The sequence below is a fragment of the Panthera pardus genome, unplaced genomic scaffold, assembly GCF_024362965.1.
Source record: "Panthera pardus isolate Hobbes unplaced genomic scaffold, ASM2436296v1 HiC_scaffold_25, whole genome shotgun sequence".
Classification (NCBI taxonomy): Eukaryota; Metazoa; Chordata; class Mammalia; order Carnivora; family Felidae; genus Panthera; species Panthera pardus.
This window is the reverse complement of record NW_026526821.1, coordinates 40630983-40658530: the sequence shown is the minus strand read 5'-3', so window position 1 is coordinate 40658530 and position 27548 is coordinate 40630983. Positions and strand designations below refer to the sequence as shown.

Genomic DNA, 27548 nt, shown 5'->3' with positions numbered 1-27548 from the left:
AGTGTTAAATCCTAAACCATCATGGATAATTAAGCAAATATTTAGGGTACACAAAATAGTGACCACATCACTTACTGAGAAACTTAACCTTAGTTTTCCAAATTTTAGAAATGGTTTCCTACTGTCATTTTGGACAATTATAAAGGCTGAAATGAATAAGAAATAAGAAACATAAAATTACTTACAACTGATCGGATGTTATTTTCTTTCACCAGCTTCAGAGATGATTTATAGCAATTTGCAAGGTCTTCCTTGTGGGAACCATTAATATGGCCTCTGGCTATTGGTCCTACAGTGTGGATGACATCTGCACATGCAAAAGGAAGAAGAAATAGCATAAGCAAGGTGTTTTTCACTTTTCACAAATTGGCACTTTATTTATTTTAGGTATTTGTGTTGGAGCCTGGAGCAAGTTAAGAAATATTGATAATGCAAATGCTTCTCTGGTAAAAGATTTTATATAGCACAGCCTCTTAAAGTAGACAATTGCCCAGGAAGGTGATCATTGTGAAAGGGCATCCCCTAGCAGTAAATTATGCCATTGTTATTGGTCAGATCCAAGTGAGACAGATTATAACACAAGATGTGAATAATTGACACCCTGGCAAAAGACAAATCCGTGGTGGGAAATAAACTGAGAAATAATTGCCTGCAAAATGAGCATTCTGAATTGACGTGGGAAAAGCCACTGCTACACATCACTTTACTTATAAATAAGACAACAGTTTTAGGCATTGTACACAATAATAAAAAAGGGCAAGTTTCTGAAAATGTGCCAAGATAATTTATAACAATCAGTGATTACCCTAAAAGGAATAACTTCAAAATATTGTTACCAGTTTTAAAGTGCAACCTACCAATCCTCACATAAGTGAGGTATGCTAGGGATAACACTCCCTAGAAGTTACCTAGCTTCTAATTTTTACTATATTAAAACTTTCAAAATACAATCTATACCTTTCAGCCTTTATGTTTAAAACAAAAGATTATATATTTTTTTGTACATCAACCAGTCATTGTATTTTTTAAATATCTACACACGCATAAATTTTTACATTTAGGACCATAATGAAATAGAACTGTTCTGGGTTTTTTAAATTTTTTTAATGTTTATTTATTTTTGAGACAGAGAGACAGAGTGTGAGCAGAGGAGGGTCAGAGAGAGAGGGAGACACAGTGTCTGAAGCAGGCTCCAGGTTCTGAGCTGTCAATACAGAGCTAGATGCGGGGCTCAAACTCATGAACCACAAGATTATGACCTGAGCTGAAGTCAGACGCTTAACTGACTCAGCCACCCAGACACCCCTGAACTGTTCTAGTTTTAAAGTCAATAAGGATCATAAGAAAGAACTAAAATTATAAGCCAAATTATTTGAATGCCTAATAACATCTGCTTTCCAGTCTTATCTGTTAATCTGGATTATTAGCCCATTTCATTGATGTAAGTAACGACGACTAATCACCTCTGATCAGAAAGACAAATTTGGTCTAGTATTATCGAAATCATATAATGAAGTGAAATCATTTACTTTGATCAGTACCACTTAATTTCAACAATAATGACAAGACAAAAACACATTACAAAAGTGAGACTAGTTTTAAATTGCATAGGACATTTCACTAGCGAATAAGTCACTAAGGGTAAAACTTTTGTTGTTTGCCTGCTAAATACTGAATATATTACTTGATGTTTGAGAAAATCCCCCAAATGTTGATTTCAACTTTTAACTCTGAAACAGTATTTAAACCCTTGTCAGATAATATTAAAGATGATATCTTGTGATCAAAATAGGCAGAAACATCACCAGTGAATTCATGCAGATATTCTTTCACAGGCAAACCTGGTTTTAAAGTGAGGACCGCTGCAATATAGGAGAGGACAGAGGGAGATTAGGTTATATTCAGGAAAACAAAACAAAACAAACAAAAAACCTAGCACACAGTGATATCATTTTTTTTTGTAATAAGAGTAACAAATAAGAGTTGTATATGTTGAAGCAATACAAGCTCTGTACCATATGTCATGAATTTTTTAATGAATGTTTCACATTAGCTTCCATATTGCAGTAAATGCTAGATGAAGAAGGAAGGTTGTATTTAGCTTTTCTTCACTTTCCCCTTTGTGACTACGTGTTTGTGCCCACCTATGATATTCTACATCCCCTAATGAATCCAAAGGTAGAAAAGCTGTAGAGTAACAACACAGGATTCTACAGAAAACATTTCCCAAAAGTGGGTACCATAAGATGTGAATTTAAAGGTCAGTTAAATTTGGGAATCACTGGGGGAAATTACATCAAAATAGCTACCTTAGTGCAGAACTTTTAAGACCTTTAGTATGCTACAATGGATTGTGAGTCTCCATGAGAGGGATACAAAATGGAATACATTTGACTCTTGAAAACTATGTTTTACAGAGTACCTCAAGGGACAATTTATCTTTGGGAAATGTTGTGCTGGGGCAACTCTGGCACCCTCACTGCCATTGTTGAGGGACAAGTCTGTGTTTTTTGGTTCCCCTCCTTCCCCATTGCCTTTGTACATCAGACACTTAATACATAAAGGAGCAATAGAATATGACCTTGGTTTCCTTATTTTATGGATGGAGAGGGTCAATAATAAGTGCCTCGTATCTGGGATCATAAAGATGTGTCTACTTGAGCCAAGTAAAAACAGGGCTTAGAGGCATTAATGGGAAGGGGAAAGAGAGAGAGAGAGAGAGAGAGAGAGAGAGAGAGAGATCATAAAAGGAGGAAATAGTGACATTTTAAAGAATCATTTTTCTTTGCTTTTTACTTTAGACATCATTGTCCACATAACAAATGGAATTTATGAAACATTATTTATTCCATTTTTATAGTTTTCTATTTAATTTAAAAGTCTGAAGACAAGCAGCCAATCAATGAGCTTCCTCCTCAACATGAAAATATTGATCTCTGTATTTTATGCTCTATATTAAACTTACAACATCCAAGATCAAGTGTTATTATCGACCAACACGATGACCTCTCAGATCCACAAAGCTGGAGGCAAATCAAAGTGAAGCTCAAAAATAAATTTCCTTCATTATTTTAATTGTTCATAGCACTTAGGAGTGACTCTTCTACACTGACAAGTTCCTCTTTTCCTGTTATAAAACTCGGTCAGGAGGTCATCTTTCCAATTCCAGCTCCAGCCCTGACTTGCCAAGTGCCCCAGATGAAGCCATCTTTTCACTGGTCCCTGCCTTGGGTTCCTTATCCATAAAACAAATAAGCTGCTCAGATGATCTCTGTGGTTTCTGCTGTGATGTGGACATCATTAATAATAAACTTTGTAATGGAGCGAGGTGGAGTACAGAATGATAGCTGGGCAGTCACAAGAAACCTTAAGCAGCTTGCAAGCTTTGTGAGTATTAAGGATCCTGTTTACATATAAAAAATATTATAGACTACCCTTTCACGACAGTAGTTTCAAAATCCATTGATTGCAAATAAGTTAGAGACAAACAGCTATTATGTCAATGATGCTTTGCATTAATTTACATTTTATTAAACACAATAGCATCTTGATAGTGGACACATATATGTGAGATATATGAATTCAATCCATAGACAATGCTTTCACTGGTACATGAATATGTGGATCCCTTGGTATAAATAAGATCATGTAAACAGAAATGTTTAATTTGACTTCTGATGCATGCAGGGGCTCAATCACTACCACCACCACCACCAACAACAACCACCAGCATCCAAGACATCTTGAACACACAGGCAGGAATGACAGTCGTCATCTCTGCTCTGATGTGGCAAGCATACTACACATTAAGTCCTAAGATCCAATTATAAGTCAGAAGCCCCAGATCTGTCACTAATCAGCTGCATAACCTCAGACAAGTCACTCTTTGTGTTTCCCTCTCCAAAGCTAAAAGAAGGAGTTGAATAAGATGGCCTCTAAGATTCTTTGCTGCTCTCAAATGCAATTCCTCTTCTCTTTGCCTATTAAGAATTGATCTATAGATTCTAAGTAGTTTAATTCATTCTTATACAAATAAATGAGCACCAGTCATGGTTCAAGTTTCTCAAACATGCTTATACAACTAAAGTACAAATTGGTCCCATCCCCAGAGACAGTGTTTTAAACATTCCTATCAAAATTATAAATGTAGATTCATTTTGATCCAATAGTTCTATTTCTAGGAAGGTATTGTATATAATATGCTTACTCATATGCAAAATGGCATTTATACAGGTCATTTACTGCAACACTGTATATAATAGCCAAACATTGGAAACAACCTAAATATCCATCAACAGAGACTAGTAAAATAATTGTACTTTATACAATGAAATATTATGCTTCTGTGAAAAGAGCAACAAAGGTATTTGTATGTGGATATTAACAGGTATCCAAGATGTATTACTAAGTTAAAAAATATGCAAAAAAAGTATAATTAGTATGCTACCATTAGTGTAAAAATACCCCACAGGTGAAGGAAAGAATACATGTTTCTTTTAGCTATACCTGCATAAAATATCTCTGGAAGCATTAACAAGCAATTAATAACAGTGGTTTTCTACCAGGCTAGTGATAAAAACTGCAAAGATGGAGGCAAATATGAGGAGAGTTTTAATGTTTACTTGTTAGATATATGTTTTACATTCAAATTATATGGATACATTACATATTTAATAATTACATAGGGCATTAAAACAAAGGGTAGACGGTTTATTAAACCATGTTCCTGGATCCCATCTACCATATCACTATAACATACAAGGACTGTTACTGTGCTTTATAAAGATGATCTTATATCACTACAAATATGAATGTGCTCTTAAATTAAAAAGATACAACTCCAAGGGATTTAACATCTTTATTATTTTGCTCTCTCAATAATCTCTTTATATAAAGCAATTATTTTCAGATAAAAGTAGGGTTTAAATGATGGACCAAAGGGGATTTTTCTCCTATATGTCTAGTATCTATCTTTAAAGTTTCACTACAGTTTTAATACGCAAAGTGAATTCCAGATACTTTACAGTGAAAATGTAGTACAGGGATATACATCTTAGATATCTCAGTAACCAAATAATTTTAAATAAATAGCCAAGAATTTTTAGAAATGAAAAGGACAATATAGAAAATTTAATCATTTTACCTTGTTCAGGGAACCAGAGTGGCAGAATAATACACATCAATGTGGGGAGATACAATATCACAATGACAATCTGATTATAAATAAAGTTTCCCTAAGGTGACTACTTATTTGAGGAAATGGCATACATCTGTAAATATAAAAGTTGACATTTTTACCATGGATCCCATTACTTTAACTTCATAGTTTGGTTAACTATTACATAAAAACAAAACAAACCAAAACCAAACCAAACCAAAACAACAACAAAAACCCAAAAACAAACAAATACGAACTACCCCAAAACATGGTGGCTTAAGACAGTTAACAGCCATTTTATCATTTCTTTTGATTTCTCTGGGTGCGAAATTCTGAAGGGCCCAGCTAAGGCAGCTGGTTTAGGGTCTCTCACAGGGTTGCTGTCAGCCCATGGGTGGCAGTGGAACACTGGGGGCTATGGAAGCTAAGAGCTGGACTAGCATCTCTCCTTCTTCATGTAGTCTCGAGGAGTCTCCATATGGGCTAGTCTGGGGTGCCTCACAACAAGGCAGCCTCAGAGTAGATGGACTGCTCACATGACAGCTCATCATTCCAAAAGCAAGTGTACCAGTGGTGGAAGTTACGTCACCCTTCTTCACCCAACCTTGGGAGTCACACAGAATCACTACTACTATCCCTATTGGTTGCAAGCATCACACAATTCCACCCATTTCAAGTGGAGACACAGATGGTAGGAATAACAAAGAATTTATGAGCATATTTTAAAATGGCCACATCACAGGACTTCCCCAGACACTTGGACTTTATTTTGGTTAGCATGTTTTTAAAAAGTCTTATGGTAGATATATTAGAAACTATAGAAAAGGCCGATATAATTAAATCTATTTCCATGCAGCTATTATAGAAAAGAGTAGGGATTCTTCAAAAAATTAAAACTAGAACTACCATATGACCCAGCAATTCCACTACTGAATATTTATTTGAAGGAGATGAAAACATAAACTGAAAAATACAACTGCACCTCATGTTCATTGCAGCATTTTTGATCTAAGTGTCCAAAATGGATGAATGGATAAAGAAAATGTGGTGTGTGTGTGTGTGTGTATATGTATATATATATATATATATATATATATATATATATATATATATATGATATTATTAAGCCATAAAAAAGAAAAAAAGAATCCTGCCATTTTCAACAACATGGATGATCCTTGAGAACCTTATGATAAGTGAAATAGGTCAGACGGAGAAAGGAAAACGTCATGTAATTTCACTTTTTTAAATAAATGTTTATTTATTTTTGAGAGTACAAGAGGGGGGAGGGGCAAGAAGAGGGGGACAGAAGATCTGAAGCAGGCTCTGCACTGACAGCAGCGAGCCTGATGTGGGGCTCAAACTCAGGAACTGAGAGATCATGACCTAAGCAGAAGTCAGATGCTCAACCAACTGAGCTACCCAGGTGCCCCTGTAATTTCACTTTTATGTAGAATCTATAAACAGTACAACAATAACAAACCCAAGCTCATAGAAACAAAAAACATATCAGTGGTTGCCAGAGGTAGAGGTTTGGGGCATGGGTGGAGTGGCAAAATTGGATGAACGGGGTCAAAAGGTACAAACTTACAGCTGTTAAATAAACAAGTCCTGGGGATGTAATGTACAGCATTGTGACTACCGTTTATAATACTATACTGCATGTATTAAAGTAGCTAAGAAAGTAAATCTTAAAAGTTCTCATCATAAAAAAAAAAAATTCTATTCTAGTATCTTCTCAGACCTATTCTCTTAAAAAGTCAGCTGCTTATTTAATAAAAGTCAAAGCTAGAGAAAGATTGGGATATGAGATTGATACGTTTATTAGTTGTAAATATAATCTAATTTGGAGATCACAGTGTAACTATAGCTCCTATGTAGAACTTCCTGGCCCCACACTAGTTTAGTTACTTCTGTGCTAAAGTCTGGCAGGAAGTTGTGAGCAAAGGAAAGGGAAGGAATGGCTGCTATAGAATCAGCATCATATCTCCCTGTGAGCGATAAAGGTATGCGATTTTGATTTCCCTGAAATGCCCAGCTTCTCATTCAAGAAAGGATATGCAGCCTTCATGCCTTTGAAGTCCTTTCTTACACAAGGGAGGAAAGCCTAGAAAACAGCAATGCAATTTGTACATTTAATCAACGTTTCAAATGCAAGCCCTTGAAGAGGTATGGAAAATGAGATGGCAAGCCCTTTTGTGCTTTATCAGACTACAGTGTGGCAAGACAAATGAAAGCTGTTTTTCCTCATCTATTTCAAAAATCAATCAGCCTATAAATCACCTCTTTTGTTTTGAAGCTATAACCACCACCTTGCATTCCCCCACCTCATTTTGTCCTGGGAAATTAGTCTGAACTATATAGAAGAGGGGACTAGGAGAGGTTTTCTTTGACGGGGGTGCAGGGGACAGCACACTTTCATTTCCAAAAGTGTAAATTGAAAAATGTGTGATTGGAATGCCAAATAAGTATTGAAAGCAGTAGAATTATTTACAAAGGTTCAATCAGATTTATCCTTGGCAAAAAGGAAAAAAAAAAAGAAAAAGAAAAAGAAAAAAAATCAGCAAAGATATTCTGTGAAAAAATATTAGCATAATGAATTTTAAAACAAATGAGAGAGCACATATAGTTTGTTCTCATCCTTTCCCATTTGAGAAGCGACTGTGCTACATTCAAACTGTTAATGAACAGTCAGACCAGTGTAGAATCAATTACATGTTGCTTTCATTCACTCCACTCTTGTATTCATAAGCATAATCGGTCCATCTAACAGACTGCATAATGATGCTGTGCCCTGTCAATCATATTCAAATTGCATGAATTTTAAGGAGAAAACCAATGCACAGAATTAAATTGATTTTCTTTTCTAAAGATACAACCACATATCCAAGCACTAAAGGTACTATTTGTAAATCTTATTGGCCAATTTATATGATAAGCACCACCACTCTATGACCTGGAACAGCACACTTGAAGTTCTGTAAATGGGAAATTGAATTACCACCTGATAGCCTTATGAAGTAAATGCTGCCTTTCCTCTCCATATAGGTCAATGTTTTCATATACACATTTTCAAAGCTTGTTTTTGTTATATTTCAAGAAACAATCAATTGTCCATAAGATGTTCCTTTTCAATCTGCAACGGACATCAGTTAGAATGTACTCAACTATCCCCCTGCAGGTTTCTAAGTTTGGGTTATTCTCTCATACACTTCTTCAGCTGCATGATGGATTTCTTTCTGTGCCCAGAAGGACTATAGTCATCCAGCTGTTTGCATGAGTTTGGGACAAACTACCACTTGCAGTGTTATTTTCTAGTCCCTTTTCCTTTGAGTCTGTGAGTTAACTATTTCTTTTCACTGTTTTTAGTTAGAAAGAGTTTTGGTTTACCTCTCCTAGCCTCCTTGGAACTATATGGTTCCCTCAATAAGATGTCTGTGATGGAGCACCTGGGTGGTTCCGTCTGTTAAGCATCCAACTTCAGCTCAGGTCATGATCTTGCAGCCTGTGAGTTTTGAGTCCTGTGTTGGGCTCTATGCTGACAGCTCAGAGCCTAGAGCCTGCTTTGGATTCTGTGTCTCCCTCTCTCTCTGCTTCTCCCCCATTCGCTCTCTCTCTCTCTCTCTCAAAAATAAATAAACATTAATTTTTTTAAAACAAATAAGATGTCTGTGTCTAAGATTAAATACACAGTAGCTAAAAAACGTTTGTATTTTGCAGCTGATAAAAGCATACAGAATGCACTGCCAAAGATTAATGAATACACCCAGGTCAACTTGAAGTTTGCTCCTATTTTTACATGTAAATGTGATGATGTTGCCACGTTTTGGACATCATGTGCTGACAGTATGTTTCATGCTTCATTGACTTTAAAGTTGTGAGGTTTTAAGCTTAAATTGTGGGGCTTAAATTATCAAATGTTATTTGAGCAATTTCCACTAAAATATTATCCTATATGTTAATAAATAAATAAATAAATAAATAAATAAATAAATGAAGGAAGGAAGGAAGGAAGAGGCAAAGCTCATCTTTAATAGTTTATTGGCTCTCCCTCTTCTGCCAAAAATCTATTTATGGTTGATCTTGCTGATGAGGCTGTCTCCTGTTTCAACTGGATCCCTATACATAAGGGTCCATTTTCAATAAGGGATTGAAATTTGTGTAAAAGGGATATCCTGTGGTCAGCCATTTATAGAATCTTTGAGATTCCACAGGGTATTGGGGGCATCTGCATTACAATAGTGTTATTTCCAACAGAGAGGCGTCTCATAAAGGCTGTGGGAAGCTGAATTATCTGCAAAAGTCTAACATTTCACATCATGTTAGAATGAACCAAAAAAGAACACATCTTAGAAGGAAGTGAGTCAAATACATGGCATTTCTAATGCTTCAGTAGCAGGGGTGAGAGGAGGTGGAGGTCCAGATAGACAATATGACTTTTTCAAGGAAGATAATAATGTCTTTATTCTGGTTCAAGGGATGGACAATTTGCAGCCTTTTCAGAGAGAGAGAGAGAGATGCAAAACCAGCACTTTTTTTTAAGATGCGAGGGGAAAGTAGGGTTTAAGAATCCTACATAGTGGGTAAAAATAAGTGAATGTTAGTCATCCCCCCTCCACCCCTCATCCCCCACTATAGGGTAATTCTACTAATGCAAAATCTAGGCTAGGAGGAAAGTGTGCGGTGGGGTCAACATCAGGACACACAAGTGATGCTATGGTTGCATGTGCTTGCTTGTCATCAGCCTTCCTTTATAGCTCCCTTACCAACATGAGTCTGGACAAGACAAATTCTTCTACAATCATGCACTCAGTCATTAATGTTGTCCTTTATTCGATAAATAAATATTCACTGAGAATCCACTGTGTGCCACATACATAGGGCAATTGCTCCATTCACTCTTACAAAACAGGTCTTGTGCTTTTCTGACTCCAGAACTTTCTGGTGTCAAGAGAGCCCCTGCATCTTTGCCTTTCAAAATCCTTTCCAGTCCATGAAACCCAAAGAGAATTTATTTTCACTAAAGATCTGATCCATGGACACTACTGCATGAACTAATTTTCAACTTACTTCTTCTTTCATTGTCTCCAATATCACTTATGTTTGACCATATACATGATTTTTAACATCAACATTTCTGTACACACAACTAATAATATTCCATCAGTCAGAGCTCTCTAATAATATGATATTCTTCCTGAGGAGACAGGGCATTTCCTGTCAGGGGAGGCAATCAAATATGATTATATGTGCTCCAAGATTCTTTCTAATTCTGCAATGCTATGATTCTGTATTTCCTGTCTTCATGTAGAGACTCCACTGCAGGGAACATGACAAATCTATGTCTGAGTTTCCCACAAAGCCAAGAACTCTATGGGAACAGTTGCTTAATGAATAATTAGTGAATTTGTGGGTGATTAAATAAAAGTTGGCCTGATACAATTGATGTAATCAGAGATGATATACTGGATTAGAGAAAACAATGAGGTAGAATGGCCAGTCTAGACAGAGCAAACAATGGAATGTAGTTATACTGGTTCATATCATTCAACATACATTTTTATGGAACTGAGAATTTGTTTCTTCACAGAAAGACTCAGCATAGTCTGATCAAAAGTTTCCTAATAAGTTCACAACAGCTGATAAAAAAGACTCTTAACACCATTACACTCCAACAAAAGCTATGAGATTTTTTTCCAAAGACTTTCTGTAGGGGGAAAAAAAGTGTGGTGACTCCTTTGCCTTTTTTTGCAAGAGATAACTAAATAAATGCATTTTTTAAATGTGTCATTTCCCTCATCTGCATACTGCTAATTTTGGAATAAATTTGCTTTGTTCTAGAGACTGGTTTTGGCTCTCAAATCACAAAATGGAAAATGATAGATTCTCTACATATTTTCTCAAAAATTATAAATCACTGTTCATATTTCTTTCAAAAGTGACATCTGGGTATAATGAACCTACCTCTCCATCAAAATAAACCAGGCTTAGTATCTCTCTGAGGCCAGTGCATTCAGAAAACAGCTCCAGACTATATGTGTACTGTACATTTACACTCTCATTTTGGTTCTGTTTTCATGGTATACACACCCACACCAGGCTCTACACTTAATTTTGTAAAGGAACACTTGTATTTAGAAAAAAAAAATGAGAAGGACAGAATTCATTTAACATAGATTCTAAAAGAAAGAATATGTAGAAATTTCTATATGTGAGGCTACATTTTTCATGAGTTCATTTATACAAATTCAACAATATGAACCAAGGTTAAGAGAGGGTAAGAATGACAAAGATTTAAATAATAAGGATAATTTCACTGGGCATTTCCACAATGAGTGCTTTAGCATGAGCACAATAGGCTGGCTTATATTGCCCTGATTCCAGATCAGTCTACATTCCCACCTGCCTCTCAGTGATGGTTGGCTCATTGTGCAATAGGAGTTGTTTTCAAACTTCTTGATTTTAAGACCTCTTTACATTCTTAATAATAACTAAAGACCCAAAAGAGCTTTTGTTTCAGTGGATATATCTATCACACAAAAAAACAAAAGCTCGTACATCTTAACTATCAGGAAAATGACGTTATCACATGTCATGTAGCCTCTGGAAAGCTATACTTCATACTCAAGACAGAAAGAGGATAAGAAATGTAAATAACTTTTGAGTATAATATGGACATCGTATTGACCTTACAAACCTCCTGAAAGAGGGGTCCGTGGACTACACTTTGAGAACTGCTACAGTGGAGTTTCTTGTTGGGCAAGAATTAAGTAATTAAGTTTCTCAGGATCCACATGTGAGAAACTTAACAGAAGACAATGGGGGAGGGGAAGGAGAAAAAAAAAAGTTAGAGAGGGAGGGAGCCAAACCATAAGAGACTCTTAAAAACTGAGAAGAAACTGAGGGTTGATGGGGGATGGGAGGGGAGGGGTGGGTGGGTGATGGGTATTAAGGAGGGCACCTGTTGGGATGAGCACTGAGTGTTGTATAGAAACCAATTTGACAGTAAATTTCATATTAAAAAAAAGAATTAAGTAATTAAGTGTAACTGTCCTTTCCTAATGCAAAAAGGACATCTCCAACTACTTGCCTGGTCCTCACATTTGAAGAAACAGTGATCTCTCTCAAATGTATAGGGAAAACCAGATGTATAGGACTTGTTAAGAAATGGTATTTCTCTGCTTCAACTTTTCTGTGAGTTATAGAATTTTTAAAAGAGCAATCTTACCCAAATGCAATTTTTGTCTTTTGCTCAATCTTTACAATCTATAGTAATATCTCTTTCCTCTTCCATGAGATGGTGATCAGATCACTTCTATTCACTAACTTCTCAAGAATGGAAGTACTTCTAAAATAAGCAGCTTTCAAAGACTCAAGAAAGTTTAAGATGACTGCTATCAGATCAATTGACTCTAGTAAAAAAAAATGATTCTAGTAGAAAAAGAACAGTTTTTTAATCAAGAATTCTACAAGACATCCCAGGATAAGGAAAAGAGGGAAACTTCAGGATCATGAATTCCCAAGGGAAATCATGAGGATGGTTTTACTTCCTCACACTCACTTCCTTGCAGAATGAGTTGGAAGCTTCTAGAGGAAAGAACAGCTAACATTAAACCAAATTGGTAATGAAAAGGGAGTTAGATAATCAAAAAACTTAAAGGTAAACTGGCAAAGTTTAATGATGGTGTCAAGGTGGGTGGGAGAAAAGAAAGGGGGGAATCAGAATATACCCAAAGTAACTTCACTCTGGGTAACTGAGGGGTGACAGGAATAGGAAAATCAGAACAGTAACTGAGGCCTGAATTACTGCAGTACTAGTTAAGCCTTCTGAAAATCTATCCTTAACATAAAAATCAAGTGCAAAAGGGAGCCAAAAACTAGTGAAAGATTAGTAAGAGAAACAAAAATTGTACAGTTGAAAATAATGAATTTTCCTGTTTTGTTTTTTTTTTTTTTTAACTTCTCTCCTTCCTCACCTACTTTGGGCCTCACACTGAATCACAGAGGGGAAGAGAATATATCACTCAGTCTTTAAAACATGATTCATACGGGACTTAGATTCAAAGAAGTCAGCATGTGCCTCTGCAAGATTATTTAGTGGAAACCATTAATGTAAAACCACACAAACCATAACAACAAAGAAACAAAAAAGGAGAACTTTTCATAGCCATTCAGATGACAAGAATGAAATGTTTGTCTGGGGGTTTTGAGAATTAAGCAATGGATATTAGATTTTAGAAAAAAAGAAATACCTGCAAATGAATAAATAATACATGGTAACTGATTCTCTAGTTATATACTATTGTGTAGGCCAGTGAATAAAAATTCCACTTTTATCCAGAAATAGGGTGTTTTTGAGATAAGATAATTTGGTTGAAGATGTATTATGGTAAGAGAAATAAGTGAAGTGCAAGAAGGGATAGTTTGGTATGAGTAGTAGAATAATTGTTCTTTTTTTAATTTTTTTTTTTAACATTTATTTATTTTTGAGACAGAGAGAGACAGAGCATGAACGGGGGAGGGTCAGAGAGAGAGGGAGACACAGAATCTGAAACAGGCTCCAGGCTCTGAGCTGTCAGCACAGAGCCCGACGCGGGGCTCGAACTCACGGACTGCGAGATCGTGACCTGAGCCGAAGTCGGACGCTCAACCGACTGAGCCACCCAGGCGCCCCTAGAATAATTGTATTATAGAACCATGTCTAGAGATATCAGAAAAAGATGGCCACTATAATTACACATCTTGGAATTATTATTAGGATTTTATCAGGAAAGAGTAAGAAAAGAAGTCTTCATATCTCAATGGAAAATCCCACTCACCAAGTAGGTGAACTTGGGCAAATTACTTTTCTTCTTCTGTAAAAACAATAATATTTACTTGTCAAGTTTGACATGGGGAATAAATTAGGTATTATATGTGAAAGCATCAAGCACAGTACCTGCCATGTAGTAGGTTATGAACTCTGACTTGGTTGACCTCTATTTGTACATAATTGCATTCACAATGTGCATAAATGGGAAAATTATAGAATCTTCCACATTTAGTCAGTATTTCACCATTACATTCTCAAAATCCTTAACTATTCATATTAACCAATTAAGTCAGCATTTACATTTTACTGGCTTCTTTGCTTCCACTATTACTGGGATTCCTGGTCTTCTCTTTCTTTAACTTTTTTTTCCCCCTTTATTCTTTTTGCAGGGTATCCTTGAAGTAACTCTTTAAGAGATAATCTGTAGCTGGGAATTTTCCAAGGCACTGGATTTTCAAATGCTTTTAGTTTGTTTTCATCTCTGAATACTAGTTTTCTGGCATATATGACTCTAGATTTCAGTTAATCATTCTCTCAGATTTTTGAAGATTTTTCTTCACTTTCATAAGAAAAAGCCAATGTAATTTTTATACCTCCATAACTAAGCTGAATTTCTTTTCTTCTCCAGAAGGTTTAGGAACTTCCTTCCTATTCAATCTTGTAATTCAGAATTCTGTTTAGCTTCTTTCAATTTTTTTTAACGTTTATTTATTTTTGAGACAGAGAGAGACAAAGCATGAACGGGGGAGGGTCAATGAGAGGGAGACACAGAATCTGAAACAGGCTCCAGGCTCTGAGCTGTCAGCACAGAGCCCGACGCGGGGCTCGAACTCACAGACCGGGAGATCATGACCTGAGCCGAAGTTGGCCGCTTAACCTACTGAGCCACCCAGGCGCCCCTGTTTAGCTTCTTTCAAGAAAGGAATTATTTTCCCTTTTAGTTGTGTAGTTATTACTACTCTTTAATTTTATCCATTCTTAACAGATGGGCTATAAATGTCTCAATTGTCCTCACACTCTCTCAAATATTTTGTCTGGTGCACATTCTAGAGTATTTCCACGACTTATTCTCTGGATTGGTAAGTTAGTTTTCAGTTACTTCCTTTCCATCAGGTATCCCTTGACTTGGAACTTTTATTATCTGATAGGAACACCTTTTTGTAACTTCTACATATATCATATATAATTTTATTCTCTCTACCAACTTTTTTAATGGATATAAGTCATTTTTCTGTCTAGGCTAAGGTTTAGTAATGGCTAGCTCTTAGTGGATTTGAATTCAATTAAGGTACACCTTCACCCTTTCTGCATGATATCTCTATCACCCTGTACAAATTATATGTATTTTCATCACATTTTCATTTCTAATGAGGATAACCAATCCCTTGACAGGATTGATTAGGTATCTCTACTAAGAAAGAAACAAAACAAAACAAGCATTAGTAATGTGATTGACCAAATTATTCAAATAGACATTTTAGCAAGGAATGTATTCCTCATGTAGCTAACAACTAAATTATTGAAATTGCTAAGAATTCAGCTTTTTTAACGTTAAAAGGTATGATTTTATTTTTCTAACATGATAAAGCAACATATGCTATCAAGTTGAAAATATACACACACACAAACACATAGGGAAAAAAAGAAAGAAAAAGGGAATATATTAAGTATTGATTATTCAAAATATATCTATTCACAACATCTAACTATTTCATAGTGCTTCTTTTAGAACTGATGTGAACATTGTTCCAAGCCAGACCTATTTTAGACCACATTTTTTATAAATGTTATACATTTTAAACAAAAATTGGTTAAAAACTACCAGAAAAATAGTTCCAATGTGAAGTGTTGTTTTTAGATACCTAATTATTACACATGTGTTACAAACCCCATTTAAACTACTCAAACTAAAAGGTGTATTTATTTTTACCTTAAACATTAGATGTCTATGCCTTGTTACAATCTTAACTGTCCAGAGATATTTAAAGCAGAAACACATAAAGCCACTGATTTATTTTCCGAAATATCCATGCTGGGCAACATTTTGAATACAGAAAAGACAATATCAGTAATATTTTTGGATAGAATTTTAAGTTTTACTGCTTATTTCATTCTGAAAGATGAATATTTTACTACTCTCTACGACAGTCAATGGGCTGCAAGAATATGTTTGACACTGCTGTAGCAATAAAAACCCTAAAGAACAAAAAACAATGAAATTAACCTTTCTAATGGAATTATTATTGACAATTTTATCGATAATACAAAGGTTTCTATAGGATTAAACTAAATACATTGCTATTTCTTGTCTTTTAATATTCTTATTAAGTAGAGAAAAAATAACAGTCACAAAAGGCATACAAACACAACAATTTATAGAATTTCATGAGGACAACATTGGTACCGTTTGAGGTGTATACTCTGGGCTTAAGAATCTATCTGTGGCCCAAGAATGTATGAGATATTCTCACAGCCATCACTTAGGTTCTAGTGAAACACCAAAGTTGCAGATGCTGAAAGCTTATGGTGGCATTTCTCTCACTGGCTCAAGTCACCACTGTCCTGAATATAACTAGAGAACAATGAAGTCATATTTGGTCCTGGCTGGGATGCTGGACAAAGCACAAAGGGCCAAAGGAGAAATAAAAACATTTTCCTGTTATTAGAAAATAAAACTGTCCTTTGAGTTTTATTGTGTTAGAAAAAGCATCTTCCTTCCCAGCACATGGCTGATTGTATTTGCAGGTTGTGATAAACCTGGCTTTGTCACATTGGTCCAGTGAAAGTTCTATGGGCTTACCAGATGTATAGACCCTCTCCCAAATCACTTACTTTTACTGATATCTTCCTTGTTATTCTCTATGACATGCTTTTGCCAACTTGTATGAATGCTTTCACTCAAGAAATAAGGCTTAAGAACAAAAGAAGCCAACACCCTACTTGATACCATATCCCAGTCCCTCCCATGCCAACACATTGGCTCTCCTTCAATTTTATGGACTTAGTTTACCATGAATTTTCCTACCCTGTGTGGAATCTGTATTAGAGTTCTTGAATGGAAGAGGCCTCTGAAGGTGATTCTTTGGCAAGAAGACCTCCCTATCTCCCTACAGATATTGTTTGTGGCTATATCCATGCCCTCACTAAATCCTAAACTCTTGCTAGGTCAACAAACCAATCTCTCATTTGGCACCTCTTTTTAAGTCCGGGTCAGTGGTTCTCAAACTTGAGAGTACATCAAAATCATCTAGATGGTCTATTAAACCATAGGTTGCTGAGTCACACTCCCAGAATTTCTGATTCAGCAGGTCTGGGATGGAGTGGGGGTGGGGCCAAGAATCTGCATTTCTAACAAGGTGCCAGGGGATTCTGATGCTGCCGGTCTAGGAACCACATGTTGAGAATTACTACTCTAGACCAAAACTGGCAGCCTGTAGTCTGTTACCAAATTTCTACCCATGACTTGGTAGTTCAGTTTGACTTGGCACCCAAGATTCTAACCTTGATTTGGCCAACTGGATTTGCATATCAACTGCATCCCCAGCTATGATCGTTGACTTATATTATTCTGTTGACCTGTGTAGCCTCTCTAGGCCTGCCACATGCCTGGTTGCCACACACTCTAATAATCATCTATAGTTTCAAATGTTCCCATGCATATAATCCAAAAGAAAATTGTCTTGTCTAATCTCTATTTTAGTGCTTATAAATCATGGCAAAAATCCATAAAGATAGCACATTTTGAACAAATATTATAGTAAGGAGCTCATTCTCAAATGTCAGCAGAATATTAATGACAGTAATTAATGACATTCATTGAAATTCTTTACATTTTAAGAAGATTTGGGTATGTGTACACTAATTGTGAGAAGAAAGTAAAATTTGAAGAAAGTATTCTTCAGAGTTAAGCCAAAGAACAAGCAAGCCAAACTGAAGAAGAAAAGCTAGGTAGATAAATTGATTTTGAATAAATTCAAGAAGGGGTCAAAAAAGGGATTAATAAATGGTTGGAAAGAAAATATATAAATGGCCAATAAGTACATGAAAAGATGCTCCACATCCTTAGTCATTAAAGAAATGCAAATCAAAACTTCATACTCACTACTATGGCTTTAATCAAGACAGACAATAACAAGCATTGATGAGTCTGTGAAGAAATTAGAATTCTCATACAATGTTGGTGGGAATGTAAATGCTACTTTGGAAAGTAGACAGTTCCTCAAAATTTTGAATATAGAATTACCATAAGTCTTAACAATTCTGCTCCTATTGTCTCCAAAAGAACAGAAAACATATGTCCACACAAAAACTTGTACACAAATATCCATAGCAGTATTATTTATAATCAGATGTATACCCACACAATGAAATATTATTCAACCATAAAAGGAGTGAAACATTGATACATTCTACAACATGGATGATTCTTGAAAACATTATGTTAAATTAAAGAAGCCAATCACAGAAGGCTACCATTATAATTCCATTTACATGAAATGCCCCAAACAAGTAAATCCATACAGATAGAAAGTAATAATCAGTGGTTGCCAAGCCTAGGTACAGAATAGAGAGTGAGTGACTACTAATAAGTAGTCCTATAAAAAGGGGATTTATTTTGAAGGTAACGAAGAGATTCCAGAATTAGATAGTGGTTGTGATGGTTGTACAACTCTGTAAATATGCCAAAATCACTGAATTACGCACTTAAATAATCCACTAAACAAAAAACAAATGGGGAAAAATAGTGTTGGGACATGCCAGGAAATTCAGATATGTGTAGTTAATACATAAATGGCATTGGCTAAATAGCTGCTTAAGTAGCTAAAATGGTTGATTAACATTATGTCCAGAATATTTTAAAAACATGAAAAACAACACTCTAAAATAAGACTAAGGAAATTCAGTCTGTCTAAGGGGTACTTACAGTGCAACTGGAACGGCTCAGGTAGTTTTTCCATTCGTGTCCAGTAGGACAGACCTGTGATCTAATCTCCTAGCAATAACTGAACAAAACACATTGTAGGGAGAACTACTTGCCATTCAGAACTGCCTATGACTCTAAGGACTGAGAGCCACTTCCATTTTTCACAAAGCCTGCCTGGATATTTCAGTGCAAACTAGTCAATTGTCCAAGCACTTAAAATGTATATGAAGGCCATAAATAATAGGCAGAGAGAGATAAATTATAGTGATGTTTGAAATCGCAAGCATTCAGTTCTCCCTCAGGAGATCTGAAGTCTTTACATGTGGTTATGCTAGGTGATCACAGGGCTTTCACCAGGAATAGAATTACAAAGACTCACCATATAAAGTATAATGTTTTGTTTTACAAATAAACTCTAGGGGCACCTGGGTGGCTCAGTTAGTTGAGCGCCTGACTTGATTTTGGCTCTAGTCAGGACCTCACAGTTCCTGATTTCGAGCCCCATGTTGTGGTAGGGCCCAGCTGGAAGTGCAGAGTTTGCTTGGAATTCTCTCTCTGCCCCTTCCCTGCTTGTGTGTGTGCTCCCTTTCTCTTCTCTCAAAATAAGTAAATAAAAACTTAGAGAAAAAAACTCTACAGAGAATCATATTTTCATGAGAGGACTTCAGATCAAACACTTGTAGGCAGAAGTTGCCAACTTCTTAGGAACTGAAAAAGATTTCTTTCCATATCCTTCTAGGAAGATTTTCAGAGCCTGTATGTTTTTGCCCCACGTTTGTTTGCCTTCATCAGTATGTCAAAGTCTGAAGTTTTATGTGTGTTTATACATTTGCATGTACAGTTAGCTTCATGCATAGGTAAAACAGGTAACTGTGATGTGTCTTAAGACATGTTGAGAAAGTTCCTGCATCCACCGGTGTGGTGAGCTAAGGGGTTTGGATACATCTCCCTCTCTATCTCTCCACCACACCTGGGCAGCACAGCCTGTCTTACAGAAGGAGAAGATTGGACTTCCACAGACACTGAGATTGTGCAGAGAAAATAACAGCTGTTCCTTGTTGAGTGTTTACCAGTGACAGCCACTATTCTAAGTCAAAGTAATCTTTCCATAACTTTAGCACCCACCAAGACCTAGTATTAAATACAAGCATAATGAAAGCAAAGATGATTCAGTTCTGGTTCAAGATTGAGCAGATGGACATCTTTGTATTCCTCCTGCTCAGTGGCTTAAAATCCCAGACATTGTATATGACACAAATATAAGAAAACTCTGAAAACTGGAGAGAAGAAAGCAGGCCTTGGGCCCCAAAGAATGACATGGTGGTGAGTTCCCTGGATTTTCTTTCTTTCTTTTTTCTTGTTTCTTTTCTTTTCTTTTCTTTTCTTTTCTTTTCTTTTCTTTTCTTTTCTTTTCTTTTTCTTTCTTTCTTTCTTTTTTTTTTTTTTTGAGAGAGAGCACACACAATTGGGGGAGGGAGGTTGAGAGAGAGAGAGAGAGAGAGAGAGAGAGAGAGAGAGAGAGAATCTCAAGCAGTCTCCACACTCAGCAAGAGCCCAATGTGGGGCTCAGTTCACAACTATGAGATAATGACCTAAGCCGAAATGAAGACTCAGGTGCTTAACCGAATGAGCCAACCAGGTGCACCCCCCTGGGTTTTCTTTTTGCCTCATATATCCTGGACTGGGTTCTAGAGGAGCCACAATCCAGAAATACCAAGAAGAGGCAATAACAACAATAAGCCCCAGATTAGTCTGCTCTTTTCAAAAAAAACATGAAAGTGCTACCTAGTAAGACAGAAAGATAATAACTACCCCTTTCCAACAAAATGCCAGAGACAAAACCATGCCTCAAAGCTTACCCAGTTAGTAGAGGCCAAGTAGGGAGCCTTGATTTCCACCCTCATCCAGCTATAATTAGTTACTCCATGCCTAAATGGCATCAGAGAACTGTGAGTGGGAAGCCAAGATTTTTACCTTAGACTTGTGGTAACAAACTCCCTGCCCTCCTAATATCAGTGGAAATCATGTGGGGATCTTGGATTGCACTCCTACCTGCTTCAGGGTGGTGTCAGAGGAGACCATGTGGAAAGCTGGAATTTTCACTACCATTTAATAGGCATCCCCATTGCTGTGTCACTGGAGGCTAACTAGGGAACCCTAACAGGAAAACCCACCTCTTCCCAGCTGGGTGGTGTTAGCTGAGACCTAGCAGGGAAACTAAAAAAATACCATCTCTGTCCAGCACAGACTTTATACTGAACAAAAGAAACGTGACACAAAGGAGTACATATATACTCTATGTGGTTCCATTTATAGTAAGAACAGATAAAATTAACAAATAATGAAAGAAGTCAGAACAGTGATTACCTTTGAGAAATGGGACTCACCAGATTGGGCACAAGGGAAGTTTCTGGCATGATGGAAATATTCTCCATATTGACTGGTGTGTATACATTGTCAGAACTCATCAAATTATATATTTAATATCTTTGCATTTCATTCTGTGTAAATTTTATCCCAATTAAAAAAAAAAAAGTAAAGCATAGTAAGCAGTAGTTCCATGTATGTCCCTGTTCCAGTCTATGATTTTCAAGGCAGAACATAAGTAATGAATATTCATGACTAGTAATTTATGTCCTTATTCATATATAGGGATATTCCACATTTCATAGGGTAACAGAAAACTCAGGATAAATATTTGCTTTTCTAATTCTTTGTGTTTGGAAATGAACTCATGCACTTAATAAAATATTTATATCTAAGCTATATAATTTGAATTTTCTTTTCAAAAGAACCAAACATTTACTCTGCAGAAAAATGAATTGTTTTATTCTTGCTTCTCATCACACACATATACACAAAGTAAAGAGATGTCTTCTTATTAAAATCGTTTCCAGGGGGATGTTTAAGATAGTAATTTATACCTTTTAGGGGACTGTTTCCCTACAAGTTGCTCCATTGCCCAGAAACAAATAACACAAGGGTGACTCATTCCCTGAGGTGCGCTGTATTATCCAAATATGGCTACAACAATATCTTCCATCCAACATGTTCTTCTGGACTGTGATCTTGCCACTCCTTCATCAAGAGCTGGAGTATAGATCTCTTCCCAGTAAACCTCAGATGACTGTAGTGACTTGCTTATCACCAATAAAATGTGTTGAAGTGATGCTATGGGACTACCAATGAAAGGTGAGAAGAAGTCTTACATCTTTTGGAATATTTGCTTTCTGGATGCTCCTCTAGGAACTCAGTGCCATGCTGTGAGAATCCAAAGGCACACTGTATAGGCACTCTGATGGACAGTCCCAGCTGAGCCCATTCTGTGAGTCATTCCATCTCAGTCACCAGACATGTGGATGAAGAAGTCTCGATTCTAGTCCTCGATCATTCACATCTTTCCCAGTAGGGACACACACACTATCTAGCAGAGTTGAGTTATTTGAATTTCTGTCACGTAGAGTCTGTAAGCCTAATAAAATAGCTGTTTACTTATTCCACCCAGTTTGGGGATGGTTTGTTACACAACAGCAAATAACTGAGACACTTTCCTTTAATTCGTTTAAATCCAAAAACATGATATCATGAAGTTGACTCATTCCCTAACATGGATTATAATCACTTCTTTTTTTTTTTTTAATTTTTTTCTTAACGTTTATTTATTTTTGAGACAGAGAGAGACAGAGCATGAACGGGGGAGAATCAGAGAGAGAGGGAGACACAGAATCTGAAACAGGCTCCAGGCTCTGAGCTGTCAGCACAGAGCCCGACGCGGGGCTTGAACTCACGGACCGCGAGATCATGACCTGAGCCGAAGTCGGATGCTCAACCGACTGAGCCACCCAAGCGCCCTTATAATCACTTCTGAATGCATTACTCTGAAATGAATACAAGCACCTGGGGTTCTATATTTTATTTAACTTTTGGGTTGACTTGGAATCACATTTTAATAATATGGTAGTCCTTTTTTTAAAGTTCAACTAAGTCATGCCATAGTGTGTGCTGAAAATAGTACATAAGCTATAGCCTGGGGGGGGGGGGGTGTTGGAGGGGATGCATCTCAGTCTTGGTGTTTAAATTCCAGTTCTGCCATATACCATCTGGTGATTTGTGGTGACATTTTGAGCCTCATCTGTAAAATTGTCATACTAATACTTTACTCACAAGGATCCTAGAGATTATTAGAAATAATGATTAAAATACTGTGCTTCACACAGGGTCTAAGTCACCAAATTTGAATCCATTATTATTATACTCCCTCATACATACAGAGCATTAGTTTATCTGTAGATTGATTAAAGGTTTATGTTCCTTGTCTAACTGGGGCCGTTCTGTTCTTTAGTGCAAAAGATAGTGCATTTGGCATCTCAGTTGCTGGTGGTCCTTTACTCGTATAATTGGGGCTCCTGGATAATTCCCCATCATTATTCAGTGGAAGCTCTTTCTTTCGTGAGCATTTAAGACAGCCATTATAGTATAGAAACTCCCTGAGAAATGCCGCCAGGAATTCCCATTAAAAAATCTAATAAATGTTTTCCAACTAACACATTATGTTCTGAATTTATAGGAACAATCTGAGCAAAAAAGGTCTTGGCAGTCATTTAACGGAATTATTACAAAGGCAAATTCATATGCAGATTATTGGACAGTATTCATTTTATCATACAGGAGGATTTTAAAATTAGTTTCAGAAAAAGGGCACTCCATAATAAACTTTTAATTTCAAGAGTTGCACAAGGTAAGGGCTGAAAATTACAATAGGCCGGGTACCATGTCAGCTCTGATATACTACAACACTTCTTTATGAGCACATTACAATTCGAAGAGCTAATAATAAAAAGAGGTGATGCTGAGATGATGAATTGATGCTATGCAATTAGACCTATTAGAATTCACAAGAGTAGACAGGCAATAATCAAACCTTTTTCATGCTGCCCATTGCAATTATCTTTGCACTTAAGAATCAACAAAGCACATAATGACTTGCACTCGATTAAGGGATTCATGAGAAATGGAATTTTAATTAGTGTGTAGAAAATTTGGGCCATTTGTTACTTTACAGGACAACAAATTGTGGAAATGAGTTGAGGAGTTAAAAACAGTCAGCAGTGATAGATGTTTTCTGATCATGGTGAGGAACTTAGACAATGGAAATTTCCAGTAGTTCCCCTCCTCCCCTGAAATTACAATTAACAAAGTGAAATTACTATTGAGGATGGAATAAGCAGTAAGTGGATTGTTGACATCATGGATGACTGACAAAACAGACATTAAATCCATTCCCAGTTTTGACTTTCCCAAGCCACAATATTTTGTTTATTTTACACACACCACAGACACACACACACACACACACACACACACACATAAATATTCACTCATACATAATCCATATTAGAATCAACAAACGTCTCCTCATTGTTATATCTGCATAGTAAATTAAGTATATATCCCTAGGAGAAGTGGGATTATTAATTCAATATGGAATATTTCAAAGTTCAGTGAGTAAAGATGATGCTTAGTCAACTTGCAAATTTTTTTTTGTTAATTATGAAAATCGGCTCTGTAATGGTTGTTTTTAACAATGTTTATTCATAAAATACAGTCACTCTTAATGTACTTGACCTTGGGCAGAAAGATCAAATTAGTTTAGTACATCTCAGACAGAAATAATAAGCTTTGGCATTTAACACATAAGTTAATGGAAATTCATTTTTGTTAAAAAATTCCTGGACTTTAGGTAAAGGTACCATGCTTATAATTAGAAAATGTCAAATGCCACTTTGCAATGTAGTCAGTTTAATAACATATTTCTCATGCCCAATTTACCATCTGAAAAGTTAGTCTAAAATACAAACAGTCAAGGCAACATCCACAACTGCTGCTGCACTCTGAATAAAAAGAAACAAAATAAAGACCGAGTACAATAGTCCTCCCCACTCAGTTCATAAAACAAACAGGAAAGGAAATCAATACTTATGAAAATAAATCATTGAATCAATCCCCAAACAAAGGCAAATTGTCCATGAACAATTCTGGAAGTCATTACCTGCATCCTATTTAAAAATCTTATTTAATTCGTGGTTGAAATTTATACTAATTTGAGATGTAAGATCTGAATGTTTAAAATGTGGAAAGTATTTGAATAAAGATCTATCCAATATGGGACCTGATATTTTAATTTTTTATGACAATTTAAAAACTAAGTATGTTATTACTCTACTGAGAAGTTACAAATTTCCTCACTTCAACACCGGCCAAAGAATTTGTTGCAGAGATTGAAATTCTCCACCCCTACCTCTTTCTCATCTTCCTTCTCTGTAATAGGAACTTAGTATTTAGTTGAGTTTGTTGCTGCAAGAATAAAATATTATATTTTCCATCAGCCATGTCAATAGACATGGTCATGTGACCAAGTGTTATGTAGAACCTCCAGAAAAGTTGCAGAATTAGAATGACACCACTTTGCTCTTCTAAAATTCTTTTCTTTCTTTCTGTATGCACTGACATATACAAACCTCATGATGGCTGGAACTCCAGAAGCCGTAGTGGGCCATGAGGTGGATCAAATATCATAATACCTTTTAGTTATGGGAAGTTTTACAATTTACAAAATTCTACCATGCACATTTTATTTCATGTGAATTTTACAAATTCTGCAAGATAGGTTACTCAAGTATTTGTTTCTTTTCTTTCTTGCATATGCTGCTGCTTCTTCCTGAGTTAACTGATGAATTTAAATGACATTTAAAAAATAGATACACTTAAAAATACAATTCAAACAAAGGCATCTGAAGGAAATAAACATTAAGGTATAGACCTTGAGCTAAGTTAAGTATTTCAGCTGGATGTCAAATTTAGTGCTGAGTTTACAGGCAGCCAAAGCAAGAAATATACAAGCTTGTCTGAAGAGACAATATACTTTTCTCTTAAGATGGTATTGAATTTAAAGAAAACTACCTTGTTTAACTTTCATGTAAGGGATATTGGATGACATGGTGGATGTCTTAAATAGTAATTGTGCAAGTGATACAGAAATATTCTGTATAGAGACATTATATTATCTTCAAAGAAGCAGAGGGCATATAACTGTGTCTTGATTGGACCCAAAGTTCTCTCCATGTAGCTAAAATGGTATGACTGCAGCATAATCTAATTTTATATAGTTATATATTTTAGGGCACCTAAATGAATAAATTAATTTGGACTTTCAAATGTCTCTCTCAAATATCAAGTACCTTGAATGATAGTTAAGTGATAGTCATTTTGCATATCAGTTCTCTTATGACCAGCAAAATAGTACTGCCCTAAACCCAGACAAGAGGAGCCCTTTCCCTGAGTCCTGTGCTCTAGAGCTCTTCACACATCACAAACACACATGACAGTTTACTTTTGTCACTTCAGATCCAGTATTTAGTACTGTAGTGTGTGAGGCATAATCTTAAGCATCTTATCTCATGGTTAACATTGCTCAGATCTTAGGGAAATGATTCTCTACCTCTCTTATCCTGTATCTCAAAAGAAGACTGTGTCTGAATAGCAAGAAGGGCTCTGGAGTGTGTAATCACTCCATCAGACCATAGAGATGGACATCATTTAATAGTGGATGGAGGATTTAGCAGAAGTGCTTAGGTAAGAGAAAAATAATTAACTTGTTAAATCCTTCTTATAAAATAGCATGAGTGCAACAGATTCTCAAATAATGGAGTGCTGTTTCCTAGGAGAAACAAGTATCCATTTCTGTTTTCTTCACGTATCAAATTGTGGTTTCCAGAGGTGTTCATGAATTAGTGTTGAATGCTCACATTGAAAAATATTGCAACAATAAACAGTTCAGATTATTATCTAATGTATTTGTTGGCACGATGTACAGCTTTAAAATTTGACCCATACCCCATGAGATCTCCATTTGTCATGGGTCCTCCAATTGTTAGGGAAGACATGGCCAAAAGAATTAAAATTTATGTTTCAAATTAAAAGGGCTCCCTCTTATTTGTATGCTAAATATGTGGGAGTGGGACTAATGATTAGTCCCATTTTATAGGTAAGAAAACTGAGACTCATAGAGGAGCCTGTACCAAAAACCTAGTTCCCTTCTGGTCAACCTTAGAGACTTTCCACTGAGCTGTTTCATCTCATCATAATTAACTTTTACTTTATGTCCTAGGAGTTCGAGTACTTCTGACTAGTAGCTACTCAATTGTGATCAGCAGATCAACAGCATCAGCTTCACCTAGGAACCTGTTAGGAGTACAACCATGGGCTCCCACCCTAAACCCACTAAATAGGACTCTCTGGGAGGAATGCCAGGAATCTGTTTAATGACCTCTCCAGCGAATTCTTTATGTACTCCCAATAAATAATTTGTTCCTAACCCCTTGCTACTCAAAGTGTGGTCCATGGACCAGCAGCAGTGATCCCTCCTGAAGGCTGGCAAGAAATGCAGAATCTCAGGCCCCACCACACCTATTGGAATCAAAACCTTCATTTTAACAAGATCTCCAGGGCATTCACATAAACATCAAAGTTTGAGAAGTGCTGCTCTGAATAAAGCACAGAGTTTCATTCTCTGAACCACAAATCAGAGTTATGCATTGTGTCATTTTACAACTTTTTAGCATATAGGGTTCAAATAAACTGTAATGAATCTAACA

At 36.2% G+C, this 27548-nt stretch overlaps 1 protein-coding gene across 1 annotated transcript in view; it reads right to left on the bottom strand.

Annotated features, from left to right (window-relative positions):
• MACROD2 (mono-ADP ribosylhydrolase 2) overlaps positions 1–27548 on the bottom strand; it is a 2022401-nt gene that overhangs the window by 771213 nt on the left and 1223640 nt on the right. Inside the window, exon 6 of the mRNA XM_019462769.2 lies at positions 186–307. Coding sequence (XP_019318314.1) covers positions 186–307 — 122 coding nt within the window. The remainder of the gene's footprint in view (positions 1–185; positions 308–27548) is intronic.